This window comes from Glycine soja, chromosome 18 (assembly GCF_004193775.1).
Source record: "Glycine soja cultivar W05 chromosome 18, ASM419377v2, whole genome shotgun sequence".
NCBI lineage: Eukaryota > Viridiplantae > Streptophyta > Magnoliopsida > Fabales > Fabaceae > Glycine > Glycine soja.
Genome location: NC_041019.1, coordinates 37,430,748 through 37,446,389, shown reverse-complemented (window position 1 = coordinate 37,446,389; position 15,642 = coordinate 37,430,748). Strand labels below are relative to the sequence as shown.

The window sequence follows — 15,642 nt, the reverse complement described above, 5'->3', positions numbered from 1 at the left end:
GAAAGCATATCTTCACTGCCCAGCTCAATAACACCACTATTCTAATAACAGAAAATTGATATAGAAAATTTATTATCTTTTAATGTTGTTACTTGAGAGAAAAGAAATGGTATTTAAGATAAAGGGTTTTCTTTTTACCCTTTTTATTTCTTAATTTTAAAAACAAATCAAATTCAAGAGAAAACAACAATATATATATATATATATATATATATATATATATATATATATATATATGTATATATTACTCATATCAAATCCTTATCTCAGGAAGAAAAAAAATCAAATTTCAAGATAAGGGAAAAATTAATCTTTTGACTCTTTGTTAACTAATCTTAAGAAATCTGATTCAAATTAAAAAAAAAAAAAAGAAATCTTGTAATCCGTTTTTTTTCCTAATCTAAAAGAAATCAAATTTAAGATAAGATAAAAAAAATCTTTTTTATATACTTTTAAAATTATTTTTATGAGTTTTATTGAGATCATCATGTAATCAGGTTTTTCAAAAAACCGTCTAAGTCAATCAATAAGCTATCTCGAGTTTCTTGCACATCCGATCGAATTAGGTATTTAGACTGGGCATATATCTGTCTGGTTTCTGATTCAACTAGTCGGTCCAAGTCGATTTTCATAACATTAGATAAGAGGCCAATGATTTTAATGAACAATAATATTCTGTCTACAATAATGACCCAGTAATTTAGTCGAGAGAAGTAAAAAAAATGTTTCACAGACACTAATTATTATATTATAAGACATCTAGAAAAAAAAATATTACTAAAATTTATGCTGTAATGAAAAGAGAAAGATAAAAATAAAATAAATGTGTTAATAAAATATTTAAAATAAATAAATATTTTTATATCTATAATTGATTTACACAGATTTTTTCAACTATTTTCTTTCAAAAAATATTTTCTAAACCAGAATCAATATAACATTTTTTAAAAAATTTAAAATGTTTTTTATTAAAGAAAAATATTCAAATTGTTGTAACTAAATTCTAGTTTGTTTTATAAAGTTTACAGATTAGTTTGTTTAGACTTTTCAGTCGAGGTTAGAAGAACAGTGTGTTTCACAAACAATACCTAAGAGGAAAAAATAAAAAAGACTATATAGAGAATTAGCAAAAAAAAAAAAGAATATTTATTGTTATTTTTTAAAATTATGTAATCTGTTATATTCATGTTGATGAGCTTGCTCCACAACTTCAATAACAACGGTTAATATATGTATAAGTAGCTTTTAATTCTCAAATCAATTATAACAAATGAATATAAATGAAACACTGTTGGATTACTAGATTAGGATTTTGATGGATTTTAAAATATATTTTTTTATAAAAAAAAGTCATCATGTATTCAATTAAGACTTTTAAATGACATAAATAAATATTTTTATATTTAATTGAGATTATTAAGATTTTTAAAGGAATATAATAAAATTCAGTGATATTCGATTAAGATTTTTTTACAACGTAAAAAATGTCCTGCGGTATTAAGAAATATAAAGATTTCAATAGATTATTTTTTAGTATAGATTTGATCGGACTTCTCAATAGAAAATATACATCAAACAATCCAACAAAAAATCTTGCCTTTCCTAGTTCTTTATTTTCTTTTTCTCATTACTCATAATTTCTTCTCTCTCTTGAAGGTAATATAAATCATCTACAACACTTCATAACCCTCAATACCTTCATAATTTTCAATAACCGCATGCTCATTCATCACTGTGATGTACAAACTATTTTTCCTTTATCTTACTTCTCCACAACAACTTTTCATTATTAAAAAGTATAAATACAATAATTTGCTATGTATTATGGGCACATAGATATTTTGAGCCATGGGAACTCTATCTTTTTGTATACATGATTTTTTATAGCACTTCGTGTGACCTATTTGATTTTTCATTATTAATACAAATATAATTATTCTCAGCTATATATTCAAATGGAGATTTGTTTTAATACTAGAAAGACCCACAAGCTTAATACATTTTCTGACATGCAATATGTTGGAGGATTTGATTGATGAGGAACAACATCATTTTTAATAATGGTAGGTCGAGCTATCTGAAACTCATTTCATCTATTAAAACTTGTTCATGAAAGTGGTTATTTTACAAAGTTTGGACTTAAAGGGAAACCTTCTATTCCTCATGGTACACCTGTTCTAGAGCATGTCTTCCCTGATGACTTATGAATGTTGTTTTTTGTTTTGAAAACCGATACTATATTTTTATTTTTCTTTTAAAAATCATTGTGAAAAAAAACTTCCAATAATGAAAACCTAATTTACCAGCTTCAATTATTAATTGAATATGATTTACTGTGCTTAAAAGTTGAATCGAATAGGATACAGAAAAAAGTCACCTGACTCACTTATTTATTCTTCATGGGAAAACTAAGGGTATTGAAAGTTCATTGAGTTTTACAAGTCAATTTTTTTTTGTAGATTATCAATTTTTTTATACTCTTATAATTTTGAATCTTTTCTAAAAAATTTCATCGAGTCCTTCTAAATCTTATGAATTCATGTTTTATATATTCATTAAAATCTAAACTACAAAATCCAAATCATAATTTTTTTCAAAAAAATCTTAAAAATGATTACATTCTCACAAAGTCTTATAAGATTTGTAAGATTTTTTTTATGCTATTTTTTTAAAATTCTAATCCAATACACTCTTAATAGAACTATTTGATTGCAAATGTAATTATTTATAATATTTAAAATAGCATTAAAAAATTATAAAATAAAAATAAACACTCAAATTTAGAAAGAGAAAAAATACCATTATCTCAACCATTAAGACTATAAAAAGATAAATACAATATTTATCTAAAAACAGAAAATATCATCATCTTTACCATAAAAAGAGAAATGCAATAATAGTTATTTAATAAGAATAAAATATTTAATAAAAAAAATATACTACTATTTCTAAATTAAAATAGATCCCAAAAAAACCTAATATTAAAATCTTAACTATACTAAAATTTAAAATTTAGAAAAAACTTAGGGGGACCTAATGTACATAGGTCTGCCCTGCTCGAGACTCACCTAAAATTTAAGTCAGAATTTTTTTCAATAATTTTATTTATAAAAAAATTATAATTGGTTTTAATAACCTTATGCCACATATAAATTTTTATTATAAATTTAAATTGTAATTTATATATTTAAGGATAGTTATTTATCAAAAAATTAAATTATAAGAATATAATTTATATATATATTTAAAATATTTTATCTATTAATTTTTAAATTTTAATTATATAAATAATTATTTATCCTAATATTTATATAAAAAAAAAATTGGTAGAAAGAAGACATAGATGGTCATAGTCATGCTACTAATTACTAAAGATGGTAAAATACCGGTTAACAAAGAAAAAAAGTATTACTATTTTTCTGTGGTCGGCTCTGTATGTGCCAGCTGGGAAAGAATATTTTTTAGTCCACGCTATATTCTCTCATCTTATTTCTTCTCCTTTAGACGGGCGAAACAGCCAAATGGTTTTTTTTTTTTTTTTTTAATTATTACTTGGACATTGGTTTTGAATTATTATCTAACACCGGATAAGTCATAATATTTAGAGTTAAAAATGTTATACTAGCTGAAATAGTAAAATATTTTACTATTTTAATTATTTTTTTAATTTAAATTTTTTAAATTTTAGGTTTTTTTTACGACTTTAAAGTTTGTCTAGGTTCTTTTATTTATTTATTTTTTGTTAGAAGTATTAAATTCATTTACTACTTCTATTTTTTATTGTTTTTCTTATATTTGTTTTTTCAAAAAATTGCAAATAATTTTTTAATTTAATTATTTAATAAATAAATGTTTTTTTTTACTTTTTATAGTTTTATCTAATATTTTGTATATATTTTTATATGTTTTTATTTAATGTTTTCTATATTTTTTGAATATTGCTTTGTTTAATATATTTTCTAATTTTTTTAAATGGTTTTATTTAAAATTTTCTTAAGTTTTGGTATGTTATTTTATTTAATATAAATATTCAATTTTTCCAATATTATCTACATTTTTTGTATATTATATTATTTAATATATTTTTTATATTTTTTTACTAATGTTAAAGTTTATTATTTGTTTTATAAATTAAAAAAATAATGTAAAAGAATTAATATGATAAACATCTACTCTCATATGAGAACTTGTTGGGTGACATTATCTTATTGTTAAAAAATGTAATATATTTTAATATTTTTATTTAAAGTCAAGTTTTTTAAATTTAATTTTATTGCATTATTTTTTTAATTTAAAATAAAAAAGAATCCTTAAAATTATTAAAAATATAGATAATATTAAAAAAAATTAAATATAATAAATATGTTAAATAAAATAACATACCAAAATTTAAGAAAAGAACATCATCTCTCACTGTTCATATTTTTGTTAAACGAAGATGTAATATATTTTAATATTTTTATTTAAATTCAATTCTTTTTAAATTAATTTTTTTGTATTATTTTTTAATTTCCAAAATAAATAATAATCCTTAATATTAGTAAAAAAATATAGATAATATTGAAAAAAAATTAAATATAGAAAATATGCTAAATAAAATAACACACCAAAAGTTAAGAAAATTTTAAATAAAACCACTTAAAAACTTTAGAAAATATATTAAATAAAAAATATTTAGAAATGTAAAAAATATTAAATAAAACCATATATAATATTAAATAAAACAAAAAAGTAAAAAAAAAATATTTATTTATTAAATAGTTAAAATAAAAATTATTAACAATTTTTTTCACAAAAAGAAAAACAGAAAAAGGAATAGAAGTCATAAATGAATTTACAGCTTTTTATAAAATTAAAAAAAACATAAACAACTTTAAAGTCATAAAAATAAAAATGCTTAGGATTTAAAAGTTGTAAATTAAAAAAAAAACTGATATCGTAAAATATTTTTTTACTTCAATTTAAAAAATAAAAATTATAACATTGATTTTCAATACAGAAATCCTAATAAAATGTTAGGACATATTCTATTTTGGATAATAATTTAATATCAACACAAATGATAATTAATAAATAAAAAAAACGCCCTTATTTTGTCGTTTCGCCCCTTTCCACGTTTTCATACTTTGCGCACCAATCTTGCTCTCTGCTTTCTCTCGATCAGGTACTTTTCCATTCGTTCTCTTTTCTGTTTTGCTCTTCTCTCTGATTTTTGCTTCAATTCGTTAATTGTAATTGTTATTTCCCCGATTTCAATTTTTCAGGGTTTCCCCTCGTCTCCGAGCTCGTTTCGTTCTCGAAGAATCGATCTGCGATAATGACTCATATCCTTTGATCCGTTGAAATTTTACTGCTTTTGTTCACGAATTCTCGTCAATTAAGGGACCGGGTTGACTTTCTGTTAGAAAACTCGAGGAAAAAATAAAGCTCATTTCACCCTCCCCTACCCCCTTTTGTTGTAGATCTTATAGGTTTTGCTGCAATTAATATTTCCCTTCAGTTTGGATCCACGTAAAGGAACATAATTTTCATAATTTTACCTTTTTTTATTATTTTTCTTTTCAATTTTTGTTTCCTTTGCAACAATACAACCGGGGTATTCGTGGTTTGGTTTGAGAAGCCGTTTTGTTTGTTATTGTTTACAAATTAACTCTAAAGCGCACGCGGTAACCAGAGGGATCGTGATCGCGAAAGGGCTCAGGCTAGAACCGGTGGTAAAGGCAAGCAGAAAGATGATGGGTTGACCCCTGAACAGCGCAGGGAAAGGTTGGGTTGATGTCATTTATCACACATGCTTTGTAATCTCTCACAATTTTATTTTATTTTTTAAAATTAATTGTGTAACGTTGATTTGTGTGTGAAATGTTGTATTTTTTCATGGGCAGAGATGCGAAGGCGCTGCAGGAGAAGGCGGCAAAGAAAGCGGCACAGGATGCAGGAGGGAATAATGCAGGTGGAACCAAAAAATAGGCAATAATTCAATGAGTGGTTTGAGTTCGACATTGTTGTTTGTAGACATGGAATTTATGGAAAATTTATGTTGCGTTATTCGTGGAGTATGATGTGTTTATTAATGTAATTTGTGACAGATGAATAAATAAGTTGTGCTTCTTTGAAAGGTGTTGTCGCTGGGGGGCTGAATCAATAACTTGTATCTTTGTTTGGAATAAATAGTATTTGGCAATGATATTGTGTTTGCTCCCCTGTCTTATTCTCTGAATGGTTTGCTGTTGCTACTTTTGTGATGACTCATTGTGTGCCAAACACAGTTCTTTAAATCAGCAATGTTTAATTTGTAAATGTAAAGCTGTTTGTATGAAAATTGTTTTGTGGTTGATAGCAAAGAAGGAATTATTTGTATTGCATATTCTGATAAGGGTTTCTGGTTTAGTGTCATATATTTGTATAATTGTTATTGATTATTGATAGCACGCTGTAGTGGTATAGTGGACACCGGAGGTTTTGCATTGCAGAGCGTTTTTGAATAGCCTCTGTTTGGGAGCAAACTTTAAAAGCATGATTAAATATCAGAATTGAGGTTTAGGAAGAAGGATGTTTTTGGTAGCTAGAATGTAGAAAGCTAGACATGACACTTCAGCAAGACCCAATAGATTAATAGGAGTGGGAACCCATGAGTGGTATTTGGCTTGATGGGCTTTGAAATGAATCTACTCCCAGGGCCTATTAGGCTTTGAAGCAGAAGATGACGTGACCACTTTGAATGAAGGTAGAGATGTTAAGATGTGTCAAACCCCAAAGAAACGCCAGAACACGTATCAGACACATCCATATACTACCAAGCCAAGGATTTGACTTGTTATTCTCCGCTCCTTGGTTATACGCTCGTCTCATTATTTTACTATCCTAGAATCTCACTACTGCTGGGATTATTGTTTAAAGAAATCTTACTGAAACAATTAGTGACTTTACTGGAGAGGTGTGTGAGCGATGGAGACTGATTGAGTTAACAGAACTTACACCCAATATAACATGAAGAAGGCTGAAGGGTTGAAGAGCACTGCAAAGCTTTGTGTTGTCTGCTGGTGGCTTTTGCTTAGAAAGCTTGGTTGAGCAAAACAAGTTGAGGGAGGGAGAACTTATGGGAACACAGGGAAGAAAAGGAAAGAAGAGGACACGGGGAAGAAAAGGGAAGAAGAGAAAGAACTCTAGATAAGATTTCTCATTCATTCTCCAATATTAAGAAATGATCCAGTTAAGTAAACTTTGGGAAAAATGGTCTTTAATTTATGATACTGTAATACCGAAAGCTTTAGTTTTATGCCTTTGATGTGTTTGGTTTTACCCCTTAAAGGAAAATATCGTTATCCCTTTGGGTGAAATATTATCATAATGCAACGAGATTCATTGATATTGGGAGATGGATTTTATGCATGAGCAAGTTCTTTCTATTTTTAAGAATCTGAAAACTTGATAGTATGTCTGCAAATTTTGTAATTTTATTGAGCATGTGATGATAAGAAGTGTGCATTACAGTTGCTATGAATTTGTTGTCCTGGTTGACTAGACATGTAGCTTTGCCAGTTTGTTGTCCTGGTTAACCTTGCTTATTGATTTGGATAGAAAATCAAATATGGATTAGCTCTTCTACAATTTTGCTTTGAAATTGAGTTATGTGGCAACCTAGCCTTCGGCGGGAGGGCGAGGCGAGACCCAAGGGTGCATCTTTCAAGAAAGAAAAACGTGTGGGAGTCGCCACCAACGTTTATCGAGGAAAATGTTAGAAAAATCGGGTCTGCAAATTTTAAGAATAAAGGTTAGGGAGTTGTTTACGTGCGGGGAAAATATTAGCACCCCACGCGTTCGTCATACGGGAGGACTGCCTTTAATCGAGTGTACAAAATCATGTCTTTAATATTTATTTTATTTTTTTATTTTTTATGATTTTTTACTTTTTGGGTTGATAAGAGCGTGACCCCTGCTCCTACGTATCCTCAAATGCGATGGGAAACTAAGACTTACGTAGTTCTTTTAAAAGCAAGAAAGTTATGTGTAGAGTTGATTTTAAAATTTTGAAAGGTTCATTTTAACCAATAAAAGTAAAAGAGACCGTTAAGGCGTTGGACTTTGAATGGATTCAAGTGATTTTTTTGTGAATAAAAGCTTGGTTATGTGTTGATTTTAACTTTGGATTCACTTATTTACTTTCAAACTCATTAAATGACGACTTGTGAAGTAAATGACCGGTTGAAACTTTATTTTACATTGATGGAAAGAGATTACGGCACAAACGATCAGTTGAAACTTTATTTTACAATAATAAAGTGAGATTACGACACAAACGATCAGTTGAAACTTTATTTTACAATAATAAATTGAGATTACGACACAAACGATCGGTCGAAACTCGCTTTACAACGAAAAAATGAGATTACAACGCAAACGATCAGTGGAAACTCGCTTTACACAAAGAAAGGAGATCACTGATGATAGAAGAATGAGATGAAGATGTGAAAAGCAAGAAGGGACCCCTAAGGGTGCATAGAGCGAATTCAAAACTTTAAAATAAAAACTAACCAGTTGATGAACGAAGAACGGACGAAGAACGATGTAGGAATCAGTCACAGATGCAATTCGAAAGTGCCTCGGCTTCATTTTTTTTTCTTCTTTCTCCTTCTCCTTAATTTCACTAAATCCTTTCAATTTTGAAAGTTTGAACCCCTTCCTTTAGCCCCCTCACGCCTATTTATAGGAAATGAAGGGAGGAGGTTGATTAGTAGCTCGCCCAGGCGAGCTATTGCTTCAACCTGAAGTAACTTTGCTCACCTAGGCGAGCTGGTTACTTCACCCCTAAGTCTTCTAGGGGCCCAGGCGAGCTAGAGGCTAGCCTGGGCGAGCTAGGGGTCTGAAAAAGCCTTCAAATGACCCTTTTGCCCTTCCATTTGGGTATTTTCCGTATTCTTTTCTGAAACATCGAAAAATATTTCGGATTGTGTGACAACTGGTGTTAAGCAGCTCAATTCGGCTAGCAAGAATCAAAACTTTAGCAAATGATCATCCCCATACGAAATTAGGGTCTGACCCCCTTTTTACTTATCTTTTCATTGAAAATGAAAAGGTAAGTAAAGATAAGGACACAAATTTCATCTTCGCGATCTGGCCATCCGACTGGCCACTAGCGGAAACCCAAGCAGTGAAACCTGTGAAAAGAAAGAAATGTAAGAGGTATCAGGTACATCAAACAAAAGACCTTGAAGTCTTGAAAAGTAAAGGAGACATTGAAGTCTCAATAAAAGACTATGATAGTCTTTGAAAATGTAAAGAGCAGAAGACATTGATAGTCTCCGCAAGACAACAAACTTTGATAGCCTTTGGAAAAGTAAAGAAGACTGTGATAGTCTTGAAACAAAAGACTCTGATAGTCTTGGAAACATAAAGAAAACTGTGATAGTCTTGACAAAAGACATTGAAGTCTTTGAAATGTAAAGAAGATTGTGATAGTCTTGTCAAAAGACATTGAAGTGTAAAGAAGACTGTGATAGTCTTGACAAAAGACATTGAAGTCTTTAAAATATAAAGAAGAATGTGATAGTCTTGTAAAGTAAAGGGGCAAAAAACATTGATAGTCTCCGCAAGACAAGACTTTGATAGCCATGGAAAAGTAAAGAAGACTGTGATAGTCTTTGACAAAAGACTCTGATAGTCTTGAAATGCAAAGAAGACTGTGATAGTCTTGACAAAAGACATTGAAGTCTTTGGAATGTAAAGGAGTAGATGACCTTGATTGTCTCTGCAAGACAAAAGACTATGATAGTCTTGGAAAAGTAAAGGAGTAGATGACCTTGATTGTCTCTACAAGACAAAAGACTATGATAGTCGTGGAAAGTAAAGAAGCAGATGACCTCGATTGCTTCTGCAAGACAAAAGACTCTGATAGTCTTTGAAAAATAAAGAAGACTTTTTTCTATTTCCTTTTCTCTTTGGTTCGGCGCGAAACAAGAGCGGACACAAAGATTTGGTTTGCAACTAAAGCAGGTGATTGCTTTACACCCCAGGTTTCAACCAAGTTATTGTTGCTTTTCTTTTATATTTTTTTCTTTTGACAATTCTACACATTGTTTAGACATTGTCTGATTCAAAGAACCCCTTCTTTCTTCTTTTCTATTTTCCTTCGCTTTTCTTCAATCTTTGATTGATTGATTCTTTTTTTTTTTCTTTCTCTTTTTCTTTTCTTTTCCCTTTCCTTTTGACGTGCATCTCTAACCCAAGGTAAGAGAAGCTTCTCGTGGAAGATCCTCCTGTTCTCTCTTCCTAGGGTAAGGTTGGAAATTTCCTTCCTAGGTCAAGGTCATGGCCAAAAATTTGACGTTTGGGCTCAAAAGGCCTACACATGACGGGACATGATTTATGTTGGGATATCTATTTAGCAAATGGCTCAAAAATAAGGGAATTTGTAAATCATTTCCATGAAACACATATTATGATGACTAGAAATTCATGCAAAATTAATCACAGCACACGTCCATGTGGACACTCTGATGTGAATCTTACGAGGCGGATCGCTTGATACAGGCTACGAAGGTTTGGATGACGCCACTTCCGGTGAAGGAAGATAAGTCAGGGTAGACGCCACAAGAATTACCTTGATAAGTCTGATAATTGGTTCAACAAGGAATCCGGAGAGAAACTCTCACCAAATTTTATCAAAATGCCAAAAGTCCTTTTATTGAAAACAAAAATAAATACTTATAGTGTATCTGAACATAAAGATAAAAATAGACATGGGCTTCTAAACAGTTTGAGCCAAAATTACAATAAAAATAAATTATAACTAAAAACTTATTTTACTTGGGCCTTCAAGTTAGTTTGGGCCTTCAGCAACAATTAGTAGTCTTGGTAGTGCCTCTGCCTCTGGGCCTTCATCTTTCTCCACTTGGGCCTTCAATCATCATCAATGGCAGCTATACAAATGACCAGCCTTGTCTCTATGACGTGTTGGGCTTGTTTAAGTCTGCCTCTGGTCATGGGACCTTCAAGTGCTTCATGGTCCTTGGTTATGTCCTCATCACTCCCTCCTTCTTGAAAAGGATTTGTCCTCAAATCCAAGGCTCCTCCATCTGCATCAAAAAGAGATAGATCAGACACATTGAAAGTAACACTTACATTATACTCACTAGGCAAGTCAATCTTGTAGGCATTGTCATTGATCTTCTCCAACACTTGGAATGGTCCGTCTCCTCTAGGTTGAAGCTTGGACTTCCTGTGTTTTGGGAACCTCTCCTTCCTCAGGTGTACCCAAACCCAATCACCTGGTTCAAGCACGACTTTCTTTCTGCTTTTGTTGGCTTGCCTTGCATAGCTCGCATTTTTCTTTTCAATTTGAGCCTTCACTTGCTCATGCAACTTCTTCGCATACTCAGCTTTAGCCTGTGCATCCTTATGTATAACATAGCAATGTTAGGCATAGGCAACAAATCAAGAGGAGTCAAAGGATTAAATCCATACACTATCTCAAATGGTGAACAATTAGTTGTGCTATGGACAGCCCGATTATAAGCAAACTCAACATGAGGCAAACAGGCTTCCCAAGATTTAAGATTTTTCTTTAAAACAGTCCTAAGCAGTGTGCCTAAAGTCCTATTGACTACCTCAGTTTGACCATCAGTTTGTGGGTGACAAGTAGTAGAAAACAACAATTTAGTACCAATCTTACCCCACAAGGTCCTCCAAAAGTGACTAAGGAATTTTGCATCCCTATCACTAACAATGCTCCTCGGTAATCCATGAAGCCACACTATTTCTTTGAAAAACAAATCAGCCACATGACAAGCGTCATCCACTTTCTTGCAAGGGATGAAGTGTGCCATCTTAGAAAACCTGTCAACAACAACAAACACAGAATCCTTTCCATTCTTGGTTTTGGGCAGCCCCAAAACAAAGTCCATAGATATGTCAGTCCAAGGATATTCAGGAACAGGCAAAGGAGTATACAATCCATGAGGTTTAACCTTAGATTTAGGTTGTTTACACACAATGCAATGACCACAAAACTTATGCACATCACGCCTCATATGAGGCCAAAAGAAATGCTCTTGCAGAATTTCCAGGGTCTTTTGAACCCCAAAGTGTCCCATCAACCCCCCCTCATGTGATTCACTCACAAGCAACTCTCTAATGGAACACTTAGGCACACACAATTTATTTGCTTTAAACAAGAATCCATTATGCCTATAGTAACCATTTTCAGAAAACTTTTCACATGCAACAAAAATTTCAGCAAAGTCCACATCATGCACATACATTTCTTTCAAAGACTCGAGACCAAACAGTTTAGTTTCAAGCATAACAAGTAAAGCATGTCTCCTAGACAGTGCATCAGCCACTACATTCCCTTTCCCCTTTTTATGTTTGATGACATATGGAAATTGCTCTAAAAACTCTACCCACTTAGCATGCCTCTTATTAAGCTTTCCTTGGCCTTTTAAGTATTTTAAGGACTCGTGATCACTATGGATGACAAACTCTTTGGGTAATAGGTAATGCTGCCAAGTTTGTAAAGCCCTAACCAAAGCATACAATTCCTTATCATAAGTTGAATAGTTAAGGGTAGCGGCTCCTAACTTTTCACTAAAATAAGCTATCGGATGTCCCTCTTGCAATAAAACAGCCCCAATACCCACATTTGACGCATCACACTCAATTTCAAATGATTTTGCAAAATTAGGCATAGCAAGAATGGGTGCATTAGTTAACCTATGTTTAAGGGCAGCAAAGGCCTCTTCTTGTTTCTTACCCCATTTGAAACCCACATTCTTCTTAACAACTTCAGTTAGAGGAGCAGCCAATGTACTAAAATCCTTAACAAATCTCCTATAGAAACTTGCTAAACCATGAAATCCCCTCACCTCACTCAGGGTCTTAGGTGTTGGCCATTCTTGGATGGCCTTAACCTTTTCCACATCCACCCGTACTCTCTCAGCACTAACAACAAAACCCAGAAACACCACATGATCAGTACAAAAGGAGCACTTTTCTAGGTTGGCATACAATTTTTCTTTCCTAAGCACACTTAAAACAGATTGCAAATGTTGAACATGCAAATCAAGACTAGTGCTATAGATAAGAATATCATCAAAGTACACCACCACAAATTTCCCAATAAATTCCCTTAAAACATGGTTCATCAATCTCATGAAAGTACTAGGTGCATTAGTCAAACCAAATGGCATAACCATCCACTCATACAAACCATATTTTGTTTTAAAGGCAGTTTTCCATTCATCTCCCTCTCTGATTCGAATCTGATTATAGCCACTTTTCAAATCAATTTTAGAAAACACACATGCACCATACAGTTCATCAAGAAGATCATCTAACCTGGGGATTGGGTGCCTATACTTGATGGTGATGTTGTTTATGGCTCTACAATCAGAACACATCCTCCATGAGCCGTCCTTCTTGGGTACTAGAATGACAGGTACAGCGCACGGACTCATACTATCTCTTACCCAACCTTTGCTCAGGAGTTTGGATACTTGCCTTTTGATCTCCTTAGTTTCTTGTGGGTTGCTCCTATAAGCTGGCCGATTGGGCAAGGACGCTCCTGGAATGAGATCAATGTGATGCTCAATTCCCCTTAATGGTGGCAAACCATCTGGTACACTTGCTGGAAACACATCATCAAAATCCTGCAGAAGAGACTGAATACTAGAAGGCAATTTAAATTCATCAATTGGGTTAGCATGCAACATCTGACGTTGAGAAAACAATAAATAGAGGGGTTGTCTCGCACAAAGCACCCTCCTCACCTCCCTTTTTGTTGCTAAATAAAGCTGTTTGCCCTCAAGTGTTTCACTCTTTTTGTTTTCTCTCTTTTCCCTCTCAAGTGTTTCACTCTTTTTCTTTCCTCTCTTTTCCTTCTCAAGTGTCTCACTCTTTTTCTTTTCTCTCATTTTTATCTGATCCTCACAAACCTCTTGAGGAGATAACGGTTTGAGAACAATCTTCTTGTCAGCTTGCTTGAAAGAGATTTTGTTGGTGAAGCCATCATGCACTGCCTTGGTATCATACTGCCACGGTCTTCCTAACAACACATGGGTCACTTCCATTGGGACCACATCACACAGCACCTTGTCATTATATCTCCCAATGGTGAGACACACCTCAACCTGTTGAGTCACTTTTACCTCTTCATCTTCACTAAGCCACTGAAGTTTGTATGGTGTAGGATGGGGCTTAGTTTCCAAATTCAGTTTGGTCACTAATGTGGAACTTGCAACATTGGTACAACTTCCTCCATCAACAATTAAAGAGCATAGCTTACCATTAATTACACATCTGGTGTGGAAAATATTTTCTCTTTGATTGTCATCCAGTGGCTGCATTTGATTTCCCAACAGCCTTCTCACCATCAACATATCACCCTGCATAGCTTCCTCCTCATACTCTTCTTCTTCCACTTCTTCTTCACTGATTTCAGACTCACTAGTGATTTCTCCATCAACCTTCATGATCATGGTCCTCCTGGTTGGACATTCAGAAGCAATATGTCCTCTACCTAAGCACTTGAAACATTTTATGTTTCTGGTTCCAGTATTGGATGAGGAAGTGGAGGTGTTATGTTTGCTTCCACCTACACTGGGCGTTGCTGACTTTCCATGCGGGGATGTGGCTGCAGGTCGGAACGAATTACCTCCCTCCTTCTTGGATCTGTTGGCCCAGTTTTGGTTGTAAGTATTGGGTGAGTTCCTCCTTGTTGCACTTTTTCTTTTAATTTGCTGTTCAACCTGGAGCGCCCTATGTAACAAGTTATCCAACACCACATACTCCTGTAATTCAACAACATCTCTGATTGCAGGGTTTAGACCATTCAGGAAACGAGCCATTGTGTCTTCGGAGTCCTCTTTGATGTTGGCCCTCACTAACGCCATTTCCATCTCTTTATAATATTCTTCCACGGTTAAATTCCCTTGGGACAGCCCTTGGAGTTTCTGTCGCATGGTTCTGTTATAGCTAGTGGGCACATACCTTTTTCTCATCACCCTTTTCATCTCAGTCCATGTATCTACCTCTCGCCGTTCCTCTCTCAACATTTCTCTTTGGTATTTATGCCACCAAACAAGGGCATAGTCAGAGAATTCTGCTGCTGCTAGCTTGAATTTCTGTGCATCAGTGTAGTCATTGCAGGCAAATACGTGCTCAGTCTTCATTTCCCAGTCCAGGTAGGCATCTGGATCACTTCTACCTTTGAAGGGAGGAACATTGAGCTTTACTCCCTCAACCCGGTTCTGCCTCGGTCCGTCATTACCGCCATTGTTACCTCTATTCCCATCTATATTTCATCTAGCATTCTGATTGGCTTGGTTCTCCAAAGCTTCTAGTCGTCCATAGACCTCCTCATTGGTACGGTCCAACAAATGTTGCATCTGTGCATTCATCGCATCCAGTAACAGACGTTGAGCGCCGTCCAACTGATGATACTCGTCACCACCACCACCTGCTCCAGCCATAATTCAACAGGAAAAAAAATGTGCAATAAAAATTATTAAGGTTTCAGGACCTCACAACACTCTACTCACGTGTTTAACTCTTAGATGGTAGTACATTCGTGTTTAATGCTCTCAATAGGCTTTTGTGTAATGTGTTCCCTCTTGCCTTTTACCACTCGTGTTTCCTCTTAAGTTC

At 33.1% G+C, this 15,642-nt stretch overlaps 2 protein-coding genes across 2 annotated transcripts; one reads left to right on the top strand and one right to left on the bottom strand.

Moving 5' to 3' along the window:
- The first annotated feature begins 5,063 nt into the window (after window positions 1–5,063).
- On the top strand, window positions 5,064–6,211 carry LOC114394753 (small EDRK-rich factor 2-like). Its single transcript, XM_028356429.1, has 4 exons — window positions 5,064–5,164; window positions 5,265–5,324; window positions 5,664–5,766; window positions 5,886–6,211. Exons 2-4 carry the CDS (start codon window positions 5,318–5,320, stop codon window positions 5,968–5,970), a joined length of 195 nt encoding a protein of 64 aa, XP_028212230.1. The 5' UTR covers window positions 5,064–5,164; window positions 5,265–5,317; the 3' UTR covers window positions 5,971–6,211.
- A 6,508-nt stretch (window positions 6,212–12,719) lies between these two features.
- On the bottom strand, window positions 12,720–15,167 carry LOC114397210 (the record flags this gene model as incomplete). The annotated part of the gene is made up of 2 exons (XM_028359309.1): window positions 14,651–15,167; window positions 12,720–14,251 (listed from the first exon to the last, which is right to left on the bottom strand). Coding segments are annotated over exons 1-2 (2,049 nt in total), but the record flags the coding sequence as incomplete, so codon positions are not given.
- Between the last annotated feature and the right edge of the window lie 475 nt (window positions 15,168–15,642).